Source organism: Aspergillus steynii (assembly GCF_002849105.1).
Source record: "Aspergillus steynii IBT 23096 chromosome Unknown P170scaffold_11, whole genome shotgun sequence".
NCBI lineage: Eukaryota > Fungi > Ascomycota > Eurotiomycetes > Eurotiales > Aspergillaceae > Aspergillus > Aspergillus steynii.
Window position 1 is genome coordinate 570387 of NW_020194408.1, and position 17878 is coordinate 588264.

Genomic DNA, 17878 nt, shown 5'->3' on the forward strand with positions numbered 1-17878 from the left:
CTACATCTCGGAAGGCCACATTTGCTTCTCCAGTAACATCCTGGGCTGGGTGACAACTCTAGTCATCAGCTTCGATGAGATTGTTGCGGTTGAAAAGGAGTCTACTGCCATGGTGTTCCCCAATGCCATTGCCATTCAGACGTTGCATGCCCGCCACACCTTCCGAAGTCTGCTCAGTCGTGAGTCCACGTATGACCTCATGGTGAACATCTGGAAGATCAACCACCCAACTCTCAAGAGCTCTGTCAATGGTACCAGGGTTACCGAGGGCACTGGGGACAAGACCGAGAAAGCCGCCGAGAGCGACGCGGAAAGCGAAGACGAAGACGAAATTTACGACGAAGATGAAGAAGGAGACAATGCCGACAGCTTTTTCGACCCCGACGGCAGTGTGAACGGCAGCGAGGGATCTGTACCCGTGAAGGGCCCCAGTCGACAGGCCTCGGGTCTCCTGAATGGCAACGGCGCGACGTCCACCGCAGCGGCTGCCTCTAGTGGTGACGCGAAGGGCAAATCAGGCGATGGAGACGGTGACACCGACTTCCCGGGTCCTGCCACGCATGCCCCAACCGAGTTTACGGACCCCTCCGGGCAGTACGACAAGGTCATCAAAGATGAAATCATCCCGGCGCCCCTTGGAAAGGTTTATTCCTACATATTTGGACCGGCGTCTACCACCTTCATGCCGAAATTCCTGGTTGACAATCAGAATTCTGCCGAGCTCCAGTTCGACAGCGAAAAGGGGGGTCTCTCCAACGACAAGAAATCCAGGAACTACTCTTACATCAAACCTCTGAATGGGTCCATTGGGCCTAAACAAACCAAGTGTATCAGTACCGAGACCTTGGACTTCTTTGATTTAGAAAAGGCAGTTCTGGTGACCCTGAGCACGCAGACTCCTGACGTGCCCAGTGGCAACGTATTCTCCACCAAAACGAAGTACCTCTTCACCTGGGCTGCGAACAACCAGACTCGATTTCTCATGACTTGCACTATCGAGTGGACGGGCAAGAGTTGGTTGAAAAGTAAGTTCCTCCCATTGAAGTGAATGCAAGCAATCCAATGCTAACGAACCATAGCTCCCATTGAGAAAGGTGCCATTGATGGCCAGGGCAGCTTCGGAACCGAGCTCATCAATGCCCTCAAGGCTGCGGTTGTTCCTCGTCGCGCCGCCGCTAAACCTGGCGGCAAGGGCAAGGGTCGACGGAAGAAGACCGATTTAGCCACCGAAGAAGCAGCAGCCGCCGCCGTGAAGGCCGCCAGCGAGGCCAACGCCCGAGAAGCCGAGTCTTGGGGATTCTTCGAACCCCTGCACCAAGTGCTGGGCCCGGTATCCGATATCGTGAAGCCCCTCCTGGGCGGCAACATCGCTCTTGTGGTCATCGGGGTTTTGCTCCTCGTGATCTTCTTCCGGAGCCCGTCGCGATCCAGCTCTGCAGTGTCACATGATATCGGCTGTCCTGGCTACTCGTTACCACAGCGTCTGGCTGCCTACGAGGAGATGTGGCGAAGAGAAGAGAGCGAGCTGTGGAGCTGGTTGGAAGACCGAGTCGGCATGGATGGCATGGCCTTCCCGACGGTCAACCGACCGGTTGAATCGCAGACCCGCCAACGAACTCGCAAGGTCCAGGGTGACCGTCAGGTTATCGACATGATCGGCGAAGAGAAAATGTCGGATCGAGAAATGGACCATGCCATCCGCACGACGCGCGAGCGGCTCGATAGTCTGGAGAAGATCTTGAACAATCGCAAGCGCGAATCTGCAACCGAGCAGGCAGAACATACCGAACTGTAGGGTTGATAACCCTACCCCCTCTGAACTCAATCGACGAGTTCACATCACACTCTTTACTCCCATCTCCTATTTCCTTTCCTTTTATCTTCCAAAACCGGTGTTGTGAGTTGTAGTTTGATTCACCTGAATCTTCCATCCCTCGTTCAAACCCGCCGATCAGCGATTGGCCCATCACTGCTGAGCGGTTCTCATCTCCAGCTTTTCTTATTTCTTGTCGATTTCTTACGTTTATAAACTACCTACCTCCTTGTTTATGATGTCTTATTTGCACTTATTATTGTCGCCTTGAAAGTGAGGCGTCAGTGTGAGACAGAATCATAGCATATCCTGTACATGAGCGCCAACTGCATGTCTATATCAGCTGACTAGCCATCATATTTTCCTCTAGTTTGTGTTTGTTTTAAACCTAGAGTAGCCTTGTTCTTTTTCGTTGGGTTGTCTGTTAGCTGTCTGTAAGAGAATAAATTAACCATGATTTGTACTGTATAACGTCCTTCTCTTCTACTTGATCCTTGTCAGCTGTCTCTAGCTTGTCTTGAATGATGGGATATGCCTGTCTCACACAAATATACTTCCACTCTAAAGTGGAAGATCTAAATAGCCCAGCGCAATTACCCCTTCTCTTTAGATCCCTTCAAACTTGAGCATCCACACATCGCCCAACCGATCATTCGACTCGCCCAGTCCTCCCTGCACCACAATCCCCTCCTCGGCACCACTACCAACTACACCCGCACCAAACCAGCCCCTCGCCGGAGGCCGATCCTCAGAATCCACAACCACCTTCCTCCACATCTCCGACTGAATATCAAAAACCCACATATCAGAAAGCATCTTGCCCGCTCCAAGATGACCCAAATCACTCGTCTCCCGCTCCCCAAACATAGTCACCAACGACTGTCTTCCACCAACCCGAAGAGCCAAAAGACACGCCACGCTCCGCGCAATTGGACCTTTTACTCCATCCGCCGCATAAGAGATGTTCCTCCACTCGTTAGCCGCAAGATCAAACACATCCACCGCGCCGCCTAGTTCCATCGCCCCGTCGAATCCGTTCATGCGGTAGATCTTTCCATCGGAGTACGCGATCGAAGACCCGCCACGTTCAGGACCCGGTGCGGAGGGTAGCTGTGTCCAAACACGCGATGGGACATGGAAGGCCCAGAGATCGCGTAGACGGCCGGTTTCGGGACACCCGGCGTGTAGGTAGATGGTGTCTGAGCCGTTGTTCGTGAGCGCGTGGTAGCTGCGGCCCTGGGGGTAGGGGGATGTATTGTCAGGCTTGAGGTAGGACCATCCGCGCTGGGGATCGAGGATCTGGAATGCGCCGGTTTCTTCAATCGGGGCCATGGCGAGCCCGCCGCGGCCGGAGAAGATGTAGATCTGACCGTTTAGGGCGGTCGAGGCGGCGCCGACTCTGGGTTGTGGGGGGTTGGGGAGGCTGCTGATTGTCAATGAAGAGGTTGTTATAGTATCTGTTGGTGGGTTAGAGTTGGGTCCTGTAGGGTCTCTATATCGCTATATCTCTTGGGTTCTAGCTACCATGGACTGATAGGCGATGCACGGCCGAGTCGACGGGCTCTCGGGGCCGGAGTTCCCCGCCGTAAATGTAGATGTCATCGCCGAGGACTGATAGGGTCTGAGAGGACCTCTGGATTGAGGCATCCTCGATGATCTTTGTCCATAGTGCGTGTGTCATGGTGTCTTTCGGCATGGAGCTGTAGAGACCGGTGTCAGACTTCACTGGTGCTGGTGGGTGATAGCCAAATATATATCTTCATCTGATGGGTCGGGGCTTATGATATTTGATTTAGTTGAGTTCTTAGCAGTAAGAGATCATCTGCAATTGGCATGATTGTACCCTGTAGTGGGTGGCATACTTCGTACCACCGCGGGCGTATAATTTGTGTAGAAGTGGTTAGACTCAATTCAGATTGTCCAATGTGGTGGACCACCGGTAATCGGATGTCGTCATCTTCAGTTTTCGTTTAGCAGGTTTCTCTGTAACGACTGATAGTGGGATGTAGTGGAGGAAGATCGGAGGAGTGGAAATACGACGTCGAAAGGACGGCGTATAATTTGCCCCAACACGGTTAGACTGTGGGGAACCCCCGACTATCATTCATCGTTGATCATCCATTCATCCTCTTCTTCGTCCGCTTTTATTCTCCTCCGTATTTCATTAAATATTGACATGGGCCATTGTCAACAACTAGTTACCCGACCCCTCTAACTTACTGCCCATTGGTAGTAGTCCTTTGCTGATCATACCCGTGTTATCCATGCTTTCCACCCGAACTCGTCCGATGCACCCCTTGGCGTTTAATAGCAGGCACATTCGTAGCTAGGACAGCTATTGCTTCAACGTCTCCACAAGTGGACATCGATGCCCATTGAACAGCCATGCCAGGACTCCCCCCAACTGCGCAAGATTAAGCGCGGACACTCGGGATGCCGGCCATGCCGCCGTAGAGGCAAGAAGGTGAGCCTTCCTTCTTTCGTTCAATACACGTCTAACGAATCTATATAGTGCGATGAAGCAAAGCCTCACTGCGGAGCCTGCAAAAGGCTGCATCTGGATTGCAGCTATGGTGTTAACTTTACTTTTCGGAGCGTGAACACCATTCCGGACCAACGAAACTCGGCCGTCCAGCGCACATCCAAATCTGTTTCATCTCCTGGAAAGCTGGTGGACTTTGGATTGAACTCCCAAGCCAATCTCGAATCCAGCTATCTGACCCATTTCATGCATCATGTCCGCCCCCTCATCCCAGCAGTCTCACTGGCCCTATCCGAGCAATCCATTCTTCAATCGCCCCATCTCCACGCCGCAATTCTATGTCTCTCGGCCTCTAATCTCTCCATGCTCAACGCCCAAATCCAAACTCGTACCTTACCCACCCACTTTCGGAACTCCGTGTTCAGCCCCGTCGCCAACAGACTTCATCACACCCAAGCTCGGAAATATCACGACCAGGCACTTTCGCACTGCCACGGCGCCGATCTTGCCAGCAATGACCAATCCCCATCCAAAACAGCATCCATCCTAACCGCCCAAGTCCTCCTGGCATACTACCACCACGCCTCAACCTCCCATCTCCACTTCCGCCACGCAGTATGGACAACCCTCTACTTTGTGTCTCAGAACCGAGACACACTATCCAGCTCCCCAGAGGGTCTTGCCGCGCTACAAATGTGGTACCGTCTCTGCGTTTCCCATCGTCTTGGAAAACCGCCCGCGTTACTTCTAGAGGGAGAAGGTGATAGCTCCTTCGGACCGAACCGGTACCCCGATTCATTCGAGCAGGTCTATCTGAACTGCATCCTGGGCATGAATACCGATGACTTGATCTATGATATCTTGATCAAGACCATCGAGATCCGGACTCGCGTGGTAGTCTTTCGGGCTGTTGCAGGGCTTAGCGGCGTTTCCGAAGGACACCGAGGGATCGGCCGGGCTGCCCATGATCTTCTGGCCAGGATACAGGGCCATAAAGGGTTCGACGAGGCAAGAGCCGAAGCAGAGAAGGGATACATGCGAGGAGAACATCTACTGGGCTTGCTAGACGTGCAACGAGAAAGACTAGCAGTGTGGAAGACCCGACTCCACCCCGACCAACTCCCCGACTCCCCTACATCTACATTCCCAACCCACCGAGACACCATGAACGCTCTCTACTCGCTTCTTTGCGAAATGATGTTCGAAGAATGTCACCACCCCTCTCCCTCTCCCTCCCCCCTAACCCCCTCGCCACCACCACCCTCCACCTCATCTCCAAAATCAACCTCACCCCAACCACAACATCCGACCCCTACACATTCAGCCTCACCGAAACCCTCCTCCAATTCACCCAAATCCACAAATCCACCTCCTCACTGACTTACATCCTCGACGACCTCTGGCCTCGCCTAGAATCCAAGTCCCGAGGCTACGAACACTCGCATTACCCCACGCACCTGGTGAAACGGACGATCGGCCTGATCGCCGAGTTCTGGGACGCAGGGCGGGATGTAACCTTTGCGGTGCCTGCGGTGACAGAGGAGGTGGGCAAGATGACGCTGTTGGATGTTAATGAGCCGGTTGAGGTGGTGGTTTGTGGGTGGGGACCGGGACGTGACGGGGATGGGGGGTGGTTTGTTAAGAAGTGTGCTCTTCCTTAGGTTATAATCTCTTCAAGGGATTCAGAACTAAGTGCAACATGCTGGACTTGGGGTGGGTGGAGGAGTAGAAACCCCTAGATGTAACTATAACTACGTCACCGAGCCATAAGAGAGACTTCTTTTCGGGGAAGAAATAAGATAACGCCTGTATACCTAGATTATATACAAGTACAGAACACAAGACAAGACAAGACAAGACAGACAGGCAAACAATGCAGGGAATTCAGAACATGACAATCAAAACAGGAACAGAAAAAGGAAGTCGCAAAGCCAGATACTCGACAACAAACAAAGTGATGATAACTGGCTAACGGTGATGTTGAGATTACAACGATAGAGATGTATGTATGTAGATAGAAATGAATGGTCGAAGAAAACATAATATGAATGAGTGATATATGTACCGGATTTCAAAGAAAGAAGCTGGAGGGAGCCAGTCATCTTTTTGGTAGAAGGACTTGAAGTACTCAGAACAAAGATAATGGGAATGAAAAAGATGAGGTCCTCCGGTTCGCTCTATCCTAATAAGTCGACCTGTGTTTCTTATACACGGTCTGACGGGTCATCCTGTTGATGGGATTGGTCATTGTGGGAAGCCTGATCATGAGGGTGCTGAGATTGGCTGTCTGTTTGAATGCCAGCTGTGGAATGGTTCTCGGTCGGGGTTCTACCGTCCTGTCTGCGCAGTGTGTTGCCGAGCCAGGATAAGCCTCCACTCCATGAGTCGCTGAGACTTCGGAGTCGCGAGAGCGAAGCCGTTTCCTCGCCCTGAGAAGGACGGTGGATCTCACCACCATCAAGCCCAGGGGTCGAGTGCCCAGTCGTCACTGGTGCAGTGGCCAGATCGCCTGTGGAGTGAAGACGGGCTGTTGCCAGCGCGAATCGGGGATCGAATGCACCGTCTGCAGGGCCGGGTTGATCGTTGGTTGCGGCATCAGGGTCGGGGGCGCGTGGGTCCGAATCTCGGCTGCGGAGGAATCCGTCGAGGACCGTCGTGCTGAGGTGTTTCCCTCGTTCTCTTCGTCGAGGTTTCCGTTCCTTCACTGGACTAGTCTCGCCGCGACGAAGGGACTCGGCAACGACGGCGCTAAACCCGGCCGAGATGGTGGGGAGGAGAGGACCCGGGGAGAAGCGAGATGAGATGGAATTGCGCAGTCGGCGGGCCGGTGGGGTTTGGGGAATGAGGGTGTTTTGGGTTTTGGGCTGTTCGGGATCGGCAGGACTGGCAGTCTTGGGAGGCGCTTGGTCTTCGGCACCAGGAGCAGGAGGGAAGCGCAGAAGTACAGTCGAACCCGATTGTTCCGGAGTGGAGGGACGGGGGATCTGAGGTTCGGACCTGTGCGTATCGATTCCTGGCCTTTGAACATCTGCCCAGGGGTTTGTCAAAAGAGACTCGGAGTGGAAGGGCGAGGGCGCAGGAGATGCTTGGGGTGATTCCACGGTCAGTGATCCCACTGGCGACTGGCCTTCGTCAAGACCCTCAATGCCACGACTGGTGAACGAACCGGCCGGGGATTGCAGCTCATCGTCATGCTCCTCCGGAACCTTTTGGCCGGTCTCATGGACTCTGGTGTGCCGTGCTGGAGGCGACATGTCGACTTGGTCCCGGTACCTTTCTCCCTCAAATAGACCAATCGCTTCCTCTTCATCTTCGGCAGAATAAGAGGACTCGTCGTCGGAGCGGACGCGGCCACTCGTGATAAAGTACACACCAAGGAAAGTGAGAAGACAGCCGCCCACGAACTTTGCAGCTCGCGTGACGGTGTATGATTCGAAATCCCGATAGAGCACTGCACTTCCAATGATAACAGAGAGTGTGAAAAGCACAAATTGAGTGGGAATCACTTGGGTAGAGTCAAATCGTTGCAGCGCTCGGTTGATGTAGCGGATTTGCATGAGAGCGCTGAACACGAGGACCAGGACTAGGAGATAGGTGATCGGAAAGGTAATCACATGCCACAGAGTGAATGATAAAAGCGAGGATACACCTTTGGTTGACAGAGCCGTATATCCACCTGATAGCTGTTAGTAATGCCCATAACGAACCACGCGAGAAATGCATACCAAACAGAGCCACCAGCCCGACATCGATCAGGATAGATCGTGATCCGTACTTCCCACTCGACCACATGAGGCCCACAATCAGTGCTGCGGTAAGTCCCAAGTACAGCTCAAACTCCCAGCGCGTGATCATCACCCAGATATCATGAGGCCCGATTTTCTCCTCGGATGATTTCGCACTGAGGACAACCACCACAGCTCCAGCGATCGAAACGATAACGCCCCAGAAATCTCGCTTCCGGAATTTCTCCTTCAGCATGAACGGAGCAATGACGCAGTTCGAGATCAAGGCGACCACGCCCAGGGGCGACACAATCGATGCTGGGGCAAATCCGTAGGCCATGAAGTTTCCTACCTCACCCAGACACATCAGCACGATGCCAACCCACCAATACGGCGATCGAAGGTAGGATTTGCGACGTAGATCTTTCTCTCCAGGTCGCACGGTCCTATCTGACGACACGGACTCCCGCATCCGATCGTGGGTGTCTGAAGCATTGTCCGGCATCTCGTCGTCCGGTCCAAGATCGATGTGAGGCTGGTCATGGTACGGAGCATCCGGCGATTCGTCGCGATACCGACCGAAGCGCTTGAAATGGTCCCGTCCTCGATGGCCATTTTGCTGATCATGCTCCGAAACCGCGCCATAGGACCCCGAATTCCCACGGCCTGGGTTTGCGCGTTTCCAATCGAGTTCCTGCTGTTGCTTATCATGCTCCAATTCCCTCCCGATCCTAATATGCGCATAGCGTTGAATATTCAGAGCCAGAGAAATCAACACGTTCCCAGCCAGCGCAGTTATGATACCGATCAGCGAGGACCACTCATGCAGGCTCCCTCCGCCGCCATCGCCATTTCCGGGGTCGGAGGTAGAAGAAGCATTCTGCGCAGATGTAAGAGACGCAGCGAAAGGCGGCGACGTCGGCGTGGGGGCAACAGATGACACGAGCGCAGTGAGCAGACCGGCTGCTAGAGGCTCCTCCCGGAGGTAGTCCATGCGGAGGGTCGAGAGGACGTGACACACGCGAAGGAGAGTAAGGGAGGTCGGAGGCGGGGCGAGGGAGGAAAGGGTTTAGTTCCGACAAGTCGGCGGCGCCGAAGGTGAACCACGGCGGGATCTGTGTCACCTCAACTGGGCCAAATTATAAAGATGAATCGCCGTCTTTATCGTTCGCCGCAGACGGTTGTATCGATGATGTTCGCAACGTCGATCGGGAGCAATCGTTCATGCTGTTGGAAAGAACCGCATGCTACCCCTGAAACTGGCGCGATTTCGACGGCAGGAAGCTTCCGGATATCAACGACGACGTAATATCCCTGAGATCCCCCTAATTTAGCTTCAACGGATTTCGAAGCCTGTAAACTCCGTAAATCGCAGGGTTTCAAGCCAAGGCCGGAAGTCAACGGTGATGGAGACCGGGCTTGAGGGAAGGCAGCAGAGAAAAGCCAACGACCGCGAGCAGCCGAGCGACGAGCTAAAACACAAAGGGATGCACGTGCAGGGCAGATGGCGAGAGAGAGTCCAAGCGCAGCATGATGGATGGGCAGGGAGAGGCGGAAGATGCAAGTTCGGAGGAGAACGCGATGGAGAAGAAGCAGCGAAGAGCCTCATTGGCCACGCCCGCCAGTTGATCGGCTCCACCGCCTGCCCAACGTCATCGAGCATGAAGGATTCGGACTCTCGCAATATTGGATACTCGGTGGTTATGCACTAGAAGGGATCCTGCTGACGCCGGTAAGGAGCCTCGCGGCAGTCGCAGTACACGTGTCTGGAGGATCTACTTGGATCTGCTGTTGTGCCGATGGATCCGTCCGTATACACTGAATAGTGGATAATCACTAGGGCTACTGAAAAAAGAAAAAAAAAAAAAAAAAAGGTGGTTTATGCCATATAATACATCATGAGTATACCCCCAACCGTCTACATAACCCTAGCGCCTCGCTTTCTTCTTCTCCGGCTCGTCCTCGTCGTCACTAAGCTCCCGGTAGATGGTCTTGGGCTGAGTCTCCTTCCAAGCCTTGGTAAACACCGGGTCCTTCTCCGCCTTGTCTGCATATTTCAGCAGGGCTTCTCGCGGATCCTCATCGCGCATCGAACTCAGCGGAATATTCTCCCGGATATGTCTCTCATCCGGCTGCGACTTGGCGAATGGCGTTTGGACCGGCAGATGAGGTCGTCGGGGATCCTTCGGGCGACCGGAGTGCGTCATACCAACATTCGGGTGTCGAGAGGCCCGGGTAGACGAGCTATAATGAGGGATACCATTCGATCCGGTGACGATGGAATCGCCCGACAGGCCCTGGGTGAGATCCATCGTGAGATTCGGGTCGTCATCGACATGACGGCGCTTGGGTGCCTTGGACATGACCATGGCGGCACCCTTGGTCGATGTGTTGGGGTTGTAGAGCACATGGGTTTCCGCATTGGCAGAGCCGGTGATGATCTGGTTCAGCTTCTCGTGCCACTGAACCGTGATGAGAGGAGATCCCGGAGTGACTGGCGTGACCAGCTCCGGTTTCAAGGTGGCCGGGTTCAAGATGTGCAGGTGGCCGGTCTCCGACCCTGTGAGAACATTTGCCGAGGTAGGCGAGAACACGATATTAGACGTAGGGTATCGGAACGAGCTAGACGGATGCGCGACGGTTGTAATCGGCTGCTTGAACTTCCTTGTATCCCAGAGCTTGATGGTGTCGTCACCGCCCTTGGTGATCACCAGTCGCCCATCGGCACTGATGTCGATGCCACTCGTCCACGTATCCCGAGTATGCGCATCCCGAATCTCACCGCTAGGTCGCGTAAACGGCCCGTTTCCACCCCACATCAGCAAACTACCATCCAGGGCAGCGGCAACAAGCACGTTGGGACCTCCTTGCTTCGGCGAACCCCATGCGACGGCAGTCATCTTGCTCCGACCAGCGGATCCGGCGACTCTCGATTTATGAACGATAACTTCCTTCTGGGACCGACCGACGTTGGCGTCCCAGATGCGGACTGTGCTGTCCGATCCCGCGGTGGCGCACAGGTTCTCGTCTGTCGGCGACCACGCCCCGCTGGACACCTCCGAAACATGGCCCTTGGTATGGTGTAGATCTCTCAGGTACATATCACCTTTGACGAACTCGGTCACCGTTTCTCCATCGCGACTCAATATCTTCGGCTGCGGCGTAGCGGGGACGACCAGAACGTAGCTGGGCGACAGAGGATTGAAGGCGGCATAATGCACGGCATGCGCTTCCTGCGCGGCGGCGTTCTTTTTCTCGGACGGATCGACGGATTTGAAGGCGCGCACAGTAGACGGCGTCATGGAGGCAAAGTCATGTAGTTTCACCGTGCAGTCGGTCGACCCTGTTATCAGTCGCGACCCGGACGGGTCAGCAGTCAATGTTGTTACGGCGCGGTCATGAGTTTTGAGAAGCAGCTCGTGGGAGACGGGGAACTCGTCCTCGTCATCGGAATCATCATCGGAGTCGTCACTATCGTCGTCGCTATCATCATTATCAACCTCTTTTCTGGTTTCTGCGTCAGGTTTGGTGTCAGTTTCCACGTCTCCAACTAGACTCGGTTTCTCATCTTCCGCGGGCTTGACGGAGACGTTTGTCCGCTTCGAGACATCTATCTGAGCGTTGACATTTGTCGTTTTTTCTTGCTTCCCAAAGCTGGTTGGGAAGAACTTCTTGAACGCTTCCTCGTCGAAACCGTCCATCGTGCTGGTTGAGATGATTGCGGAGTCGATTCTTCTCGATTCGACTTGCGCGGAAATGATGATGTTTGCATGTTGGGAGTGTTTGCACTGTTTGGCTGGAATCAGCGTCATGCCAAGACTTCATCACTCTACGGATCCATCACGATAACTACTCCGGAGTGATAAGGCAGCGTATGCTTTATTTGCATTAAAATACATCCATAATAAACTTCTACCCGAAACGGAGTAGCTCCATCTAGACTAAACGTAGGTACACCGTCCCCTCGCACCTACAAGTACAGTCCCTCGACAGGACCGCCGTCCTGCTTCGTCTTCATGATTCGTTCTCTGGCGGCCCGGAAATCGTCCATCTGGACTCTCATACGGCGCTCCCGCAACGCCATCAGACCAGCTTCGGTACAGATGGCACGGATATCGGCACCGGAAAGGTCGTCCTTCTGGTTGATGAACTCGTCGAGGTCGACATCGTCGCCGAGGGACATCTTCGAGGTGTGCAGCGTGAAGATCTTCTTCTTGGTGTTTTCTGGGTCGAGTTAGTACACTTGTACATCATATGCAGTTTCACAGGTTAAGGGTGCTTACGGTCTGGGTTCTCGAAGAGGATCTTCCGGTCAATACGACCAGGACGGATCAAGGCGGGATCCAGGGTTTCGATCTTGTTGGTGGCCATGACCACCTTGACATCACCACGGTCGTCGAAGCCGTCCAGCTGGTTCAGCAGTTCAAGCATGGTTCGCTGAATCTCTCGCTCACCACCCGACTGGGATTCGTAACGCTTCGTACCGATGGCATCGATTTCGTCGATGAACACGATGGACGGGGCATGCTCGGCGGCAACCTGGAAAATCTGTCGCACCAAACGCGGGCCATCACCGAGGTATTTCTGGATCAGTTCACTACCGACAATGCGGAGGAAAGTGGCACTGGTCTGGTTGGCAACTGCCTTCGCAAGCAACGTCTTTCCAGTACCCGGGGCACCGTAGAGGATGACACCCTTGGGCGGCTTGATACCCATCTCCTCGTACAGTTCTGGATGAAGTAACGGAAGCTCGACAGATTCTCGGACTTCCTGAATCTGCTGCTCGAGACCACCAATATCCGCGTACGATTCCGTGGGGGCCTTATCGAGCTTCATCACCGACACGAGAGGGTCGGACTCTTCCGTCAACACACCGACGACCGAAACCGACTTGTGATGCAGGAGAATGCTGGCGCCGGGCTCGAGCAAATCCTTGTCGACGAAAGACATGATCGACACGTAGTACTCGGGACCCGTGGCACTCGAGACAATGGCGTGGTCATCGTCAATCAGCTCCTCCAAGTTACCAACGCCCATGGGGCTGCCTCGCATGTCATCGACTCGGCCTCTCTCGTCGGCATTCCGATCCATGATATCGAAATCGCCTCGGTTGGCAGTGTCCTGGGATGCCTGCGCCTTGGTCTTACGCAGGCGTTCCATGTTCTCCACGTACTCTTCCTCAAGCAATAGGTGATCATGGACTCGTTGCATTCGCAGATATCGTAATTTGCATCGTGACGTCGGGTAAATATCGGGGAGCTTGGCCGCCGTGCTGGGACCGGCGGCTCTGCGCTTCTTGCGGCCGATGCGAGTGGTGGGAGGAGGAGGCGGCTCGTACTTAGGCTTCTCCTTCTGCGCGAGGGAAGCTGGTCAGCGAGAGGGATGACCATTACGGTTATTCGACCTTACCTTCTTGTCCTTGTCGTTGGCTCCGTCGCCCCCGGGGCCTCCACTGATGTTGGACTGCTGGTTACCCTAGTGTAAAACATCTGTCAGCCTGAAGGCACCACGCAGAGAAGGGTGATGATGACGTTGTTGGGCACTCACCATCGTCCCGGATGTGGAGGGAAGTAAAAGAGAGAGTAATGAACTAGGCTCCTGGAGTTACTCGGGTCAAGTCAAATTGGGAAGATAAATGGAAAGAAGGGTGATGTCGATGGACGGAATCCGCGTGGAGGATGGGAGAAGCTGGCGGCGATGATGAGCTGGGGAGCTTCCGCCGTTTGTCATGGAGTGTCACGTGAGTTTTGCCTCATGTTCATGCCTCAGTGCCTAAGTGCCTGAGTGCCTGAGTGCCTGACTCGTCTTCGAGTCTGCATAGTTAATGCTGGCAATATTAATACCAGCAAAGACTAGTAAATTCGTAGTGAACCAACCAGTACTCTGCATTCTAGTAGAGTACGGCTGGACTCGAAGACTCCAAATATGACCAGTCATCCGTCTTCCTGAGTCTGGCGGCTACTCGCACGCCTCGGAGTACAGAATCCAGAATGCTTCGATGACCTTCTGCCCGCAACTCTCCCCAACCGCCCTTCTCCCCGCCTCATTCTTCGTCTTTAGTCTTTACTTCCCCTCCATCCTCTCGCTCCGGTGAGGCTCTTCCCGCGTCACCTTTCGCCTGCCAGCTCATATTTACTTTTTCTGACTCCCCCTCCACCTCCCGCCTTTCTTTATTCTTATCCTTATTACTATCTTCGAGTCCGTTCTCATGGGCATCATAGCCAAATTCACCTTGTTAGAATACCACAGCTGACCTTCATCCTGTAGCTGGATAGCTCCGGGTTGCTTATCTTCAAGTCCTCCTTTGACCTTCATTCCTCGTATACCGTATTCTTCCTATCCTTAAGGCATCGCCGTATACCCCCCTACCCCTCATGGCTTCCAATCGCGGGCGGCGCATCGCCAAAGAAATCGCCGATATCCATGCAGATACGCTGTCGCATGTCACGGTGGAACCAGTTGGCGACGACGAGGACATCACGCATCTTCGAGGGTCATTCCCTGGCCCCCCGGCCACTCCGTACGAGGGTGGCACTTATTTTATCGACATCCGAATCCCTACCGACTATCCGTTCCGTCCGCCTAAGATGAAGTTCGAGACCAAGGTCTGGCACCCGAACGTCAGCAGCCAAACGGTCAGTTTCCCTTGTCTTTACTGTGCCATACGTCGTTTCGGAACGACGAGCTTATGATTCTTGCAGGGTGCTATTTGCCTAGATACCCTCTCGACGGCTTGGTCGCCGGTCCTCACGATTAAATCTGCGCTCTTGTCGCTACAGTCGTTGCTCAGCACACCGGAACCGAAGGATCCCCAGGACGCGGAGGTTGCCAAAATGCTCATCCAGAAGCCCAAGGACTTTGAGCGCAAGGCCCAAGAGTGGGCTTGGCTCCATGCGGGAGCTCCCAAGAGACCGGGAGGAGAAGGTAGCGGCGGCGCCACAGACGAGTCGCTCCGACTGCAGGAACTCAAGTTCAAGGAGGAGCAAGAAAAGCAAGATCTGGCCAAGTACGTTGTCCCTTTGCGATTGCTGGAATTACTCCATAACATCTGTTGTAGGTATGACGGGTACAACAAGGACTTGATCGATCGATTCTGCAGTATGGGCTTTGACGTGGACCGAGTCGTTTCGGCCTTCAAGTATTTTGGCATCGATCGAATGGACGGAGAGGATTATGAATTGGAGGAAGCCTACATGGGCGACGTCACTGCTCGGCTTTTGGGTGAGCCATGAGTGACTTGCATATTGCATCTTGGAAGATACACTCCATTGGCCGGGGTGTTGGAAGAATCTAGGATGGAAATTCTTTGGATTTTTTTACTTTCATGATTGCATACTTCTTATTGACCTACTCCTACCCCAGACCGTGATTTTGGTTCTCACCAACCCAACCCTGTGTTTCTCATTATGCCTCCACTCCTCGTTTTTGATTTTTTTTTTCTTATTTTTTGGATATTCACTGGTAATGTTGTAGCAACATGATATGAGCGATTTGAGCATAGCAATGAATGATGACCCAATCCTTTCCGTGACTACGCAGTAGTACTAGTTAGTTAGTTACCGGAGTAGATGGACGCCTATCGATAAGAGTGGATCTTCCGCTGGACCTCCGCCTTGAATTCTCTCCGCCGAACTCTGGCTTTGTTCTTCTTTTCTTGCATCAATCAACCCACCCAACGTCTCCAAACATATTTCCCTGAAGATAACTTCTCTTTGTATCTACCATCAGCTTGGAAATAGATAACGGCACCACGGGGAGCGCGCCACCATGATCGAAGACGACTTCTACCGCTCCTCATCCCAGTTTCGATTCTGGTCGTACACCGAGGCATCCTTGCAAAGTTTGCGAGCCAAAACCAACTCCCTTGCCAGTGATCGTGTACGTGCCACTTTGCGCAAGGCACGAGTTAGTCGCCAATCCGCCCCCTCGTCGGCAGCAGGCACACCGAACCCCAACGGCAGCGATGCCGACAGCAAGGCAGGAGAGGAGAAGGACGTTGAGTGTCTGACGCCGGAGGAGGAACAAGTGCTTGTGCGATATTTCTGTGAACAGCTTGTCGAGCTGGGAGAGAGCTATAAACCGCCACTTCCAACGATAGTTCGGGTGCGTCAATCCTCACAGCCACCTTTTTGCTTCCAGATCCAATTTCCTAACCGTCATCACCAACAGGCCACCGCAATCCAATACCTCCGACGCTTCTACCTCACCAACTCCCCCATGACCTACCACCCGAAAACCATCATGCCATGCGCGCTCTTCCTCGCCACGAAGACGGATAACTACTACCTCTCGCTTCGCCAATTCGCCGAGGTCGTCCCCGGCGAGACCACCGCCGACGACATCATCGCGCCCGAGTTCCTCGTCATGCAGAGCCTCCGCTTCACCTTCGACGTGCGCCATCCTTTCCGCGGCCTCGAAGGCGGCATCATGGAGCTCCAAGCCATGGCGCAAGGCCTCGGCGAACCCGCTCCTCACTTTCCCCAACAAACACCGGACGAGCTGCGTCGCAAAATCATCTCCCTCCCCCCATCGCAATCCACCCAATCCTCCTCCATCAACGATCGCCTGGCGCGCGCACACACCACCACCCGAGAACTCCTCAAGTCCGCCGCCCAAATGACAGACGCATACTTCCTCTACACCCCCGCGCAGATCTGGCTCTCCGCCTTCCTCCTCGCCGACCGCCCCCTCGCCGAATTCTACCTGGACACGAAACTCGGCGGCCCTCTCACCACCAACCAGCAGGGCAATCCTCTCTACGAAATGCGCACCAAACTCATCCGTGTGCTGAACGACTGCGCCAATCTTCTCCAATCCTACACCCCTCTCGCCTCCGACCCCGACCAGAAAAAGAACCTCCGCCGCATCGGCAAGAAACTGTACCACTGCCAGAACCCCGGCGGGGACAAGGCCAACCTCGCCGGCCAGAAACGGATCCCGGCCGCAGCCTCGGCAGCGGCGGCAGCAGGCAGTGGTGATCCGGGTACTTCGGAGAGCGAGATGGAACGGCTAGCGAAGAAGCGGAAGCTGGAGCGCGAGCAGAAGGAGAAAATGGGAAATGATTTGTTTGGCGGGGAGCTTGTTGCACAGAAGGCGAAGGATGAGGACAGTAATACCACGACTCAGCAATAATACCTAAACCACTTACTAGCCTGCTTATACTACGAAATATACTATACCTACTGCACTATACCATATTACTTCGTTAGTCTCAAAAGTGGAGCAGCATGTAGATCCAGCAGAAAATAATAAGTGACAAGAGCTCGAAATGGAACCGTACTGAGTGAGGGCTTTAAAGCCGTACTTGGGGCTTTTAAGCACCCGGGGCAGTTCTTGAGACGTATACATATCTGAGAGACTTATTTGGGGGGAAGGGGGTCCCAGGCCTTCTTTGGTTTCTGTTTACCCCAGGACAAAGTTGACTGCTTGGGTTGCGAGTTTACGGTTCACTGCCCGTCCTGGAATCGAGGGTATTGAAGCCCCGGTATAATGGTATTACTAGTGTGGACCCATGTAAGCGGATATGGTCAGTAGGCCAGGAACAAGAGCCTTACTCTGGCTTGAAACTTTTCCGGCTTGCTCTCCAAGCCGTAACTGTTTCCCAAGGCATTGGCCCAATATATTGCTGTTGTCCACAGGACTTCGAGCCGCTTACAGCTAAGTAGTAGTCATGCTAGACCATGCATATGATAAAGGATGATACCGGAATGACATGCTTGTCTGCGAGAATGAGCCATGATAGGAGAACGAAAGAGATGGATGCCTATGTTAGGCAGGATGTACTACTGAGTACTAAATAAGTTAAATCGCGGCGATCCTGTGGCTGATTCGTGTGGCAGTAAAGGGTCCAACAAAAGC

General features: G+C 53.8%; 7 protein-coding genes across 7 annotated transcripts; 3 read left to right on the forward strand and 4 right to left on the reverse strand.

Annotated features, from left to right (window-relative positions):
- Window positions 1–2240: 2240 nt before the first annotated feature.
- Window positions 2241–3822, reverse strand: P170DRAFT_514496 (Kelch repeat protein). The gene is made up of 3 exons (XM_024855211.1): window positions 3571–3822; window positions 3338–3515; window positions 2241–3270 (listed from the first exon to the last, which is right to left on the reverse strand). Exons 1-3 carry the CDS (start codon window positions 3574–3576, stop codon window positions 2420–2422), a joined length of 1035 nt encoding a protein of 344 aa, XP_024698532.1. The 5' UTR covers window positions 3577–3822; the 3' UTR covers window positions 2241–2419.
- A 156-nt stretch (window positions 3823–3978) lies between these two features.
- On the forward strand, window positions 3979–5956 carry P170DRAFT_459710 (Zn(II)2Cys6 transcription factor domain-containing protein; the record flags this gene model as incomplete). The annotated part of the gene is made up of 3 exons (XM_024851882.1): window positions 3979–4277; window positions 4326–5494; window positions 5620–5956. The coding sequence occupies exons 1-3, from the start codon at window positions 4182–4184 to the stop codon at window positions 5954–5956; spliced, it is 1602 nt and encodes a 533-aa protein (XP_024698533.1). The 5' UTR covers window positions 3979–4181.
- Window positions 5957–6499: 543 nt separating this feature from the next.
- On the reverse strand, window positions 6500–9014 carry P170DRAFT_370025 (DUF803 domain membrane protein; the record flags this gene model as incomplete). The annotated part of the gene is made up of 2 exons (XM_024844938.1): window positions 6500–7971; window positions 8021–9014. The coding sequence occupies 2 exons, from the start codon at window positions 9012–9014 to the stop codon at window positions 6500–6502; spliced, it is 2466 nt and encodes an 821-aa protein (XP_024698534.1).
- Window positions 9015–9185: 171 nt separating this feature from the next.
- P170DRAFT_74557 (uncharacterized protein) lies at window positions 9186–9756 on the reverse strand. Its single transcript, XM_024855363.1, has one exon. The coding sequence runs from the start codon at window positions 9681–9683 to the stop codon at window positions 9357–9359; it is 327 nt and encodes a 108-aa protein (XP_024698535.1). The 5' UTR covers window positions 9684–9756; the 3' UTR covers window positions 9186–9356.
- Window positions 9757–9948: 192 nt separating this feature from the next.
- On the reverse strand, window positions 9949–13570 carry P170DRAFT_431190 (26S protease regulatory subunit 4; the record flags this gene model as incomplete). The annotated part of the gene is made up of 6 exons (XM_024848009.1): window positions 9949–11816; window positions 11937–11956; window positions 11995–12244; window positions 12304–13372; window positions 13430–13495; window positions 13568–13570. 6 exons carry the CDS (start codon window positions 13568–13570, stop codon window positions 9949–9951), a joined length of 3276 nt encoding a protein of 1091 aa, XP_024698536.1.
- Window positions 13571–14170: 600 nt separating this feature from the next.
- Window positions 14171–15541, forward strand: P170DRAFT_441689 (E2 ubiquitin-conjugating protein UBC1). The gene is made up of 3 exons (XM_024850380.1): window positions 14171–14655; window positions 14722–15026; window positions 15078–15541. The coding sequence occupies exons 1-3, from the start codon at window positions 14395–14397 to the stop codon at window positions 15250–15252; spliced, it is 741 nt and encodes a 246-aa protein (XP_024698537.1). The 5' UTR covers window positions 14171–14394; the 3' UTR covers window positions 15253–15541.
- Window positions 15542–15661: 120 nt separating this feature from the next.
- Window positions 15662–17201, forward strand: P170DRAFT_394717 (TFIIH complex kinase subunit CCL1). The gene is made up of 2 exons (XM_024846067.1): window positions 15662–16123; window positions 16190–17201. Exons 1-2 carry the CDS (start codon window positions 15788–15790, stop codon window positions 17150–17152), a joined length of 1299 nt encoding a protein of 432 aa, XP_024698538.1. The 5' UTR covers window positions 15662–15787; the 3' UTR covers window positions 17153–17201.
- The last annotated feature ends 677 nt before the right edge of the window (window positions 17202–17878 follow it).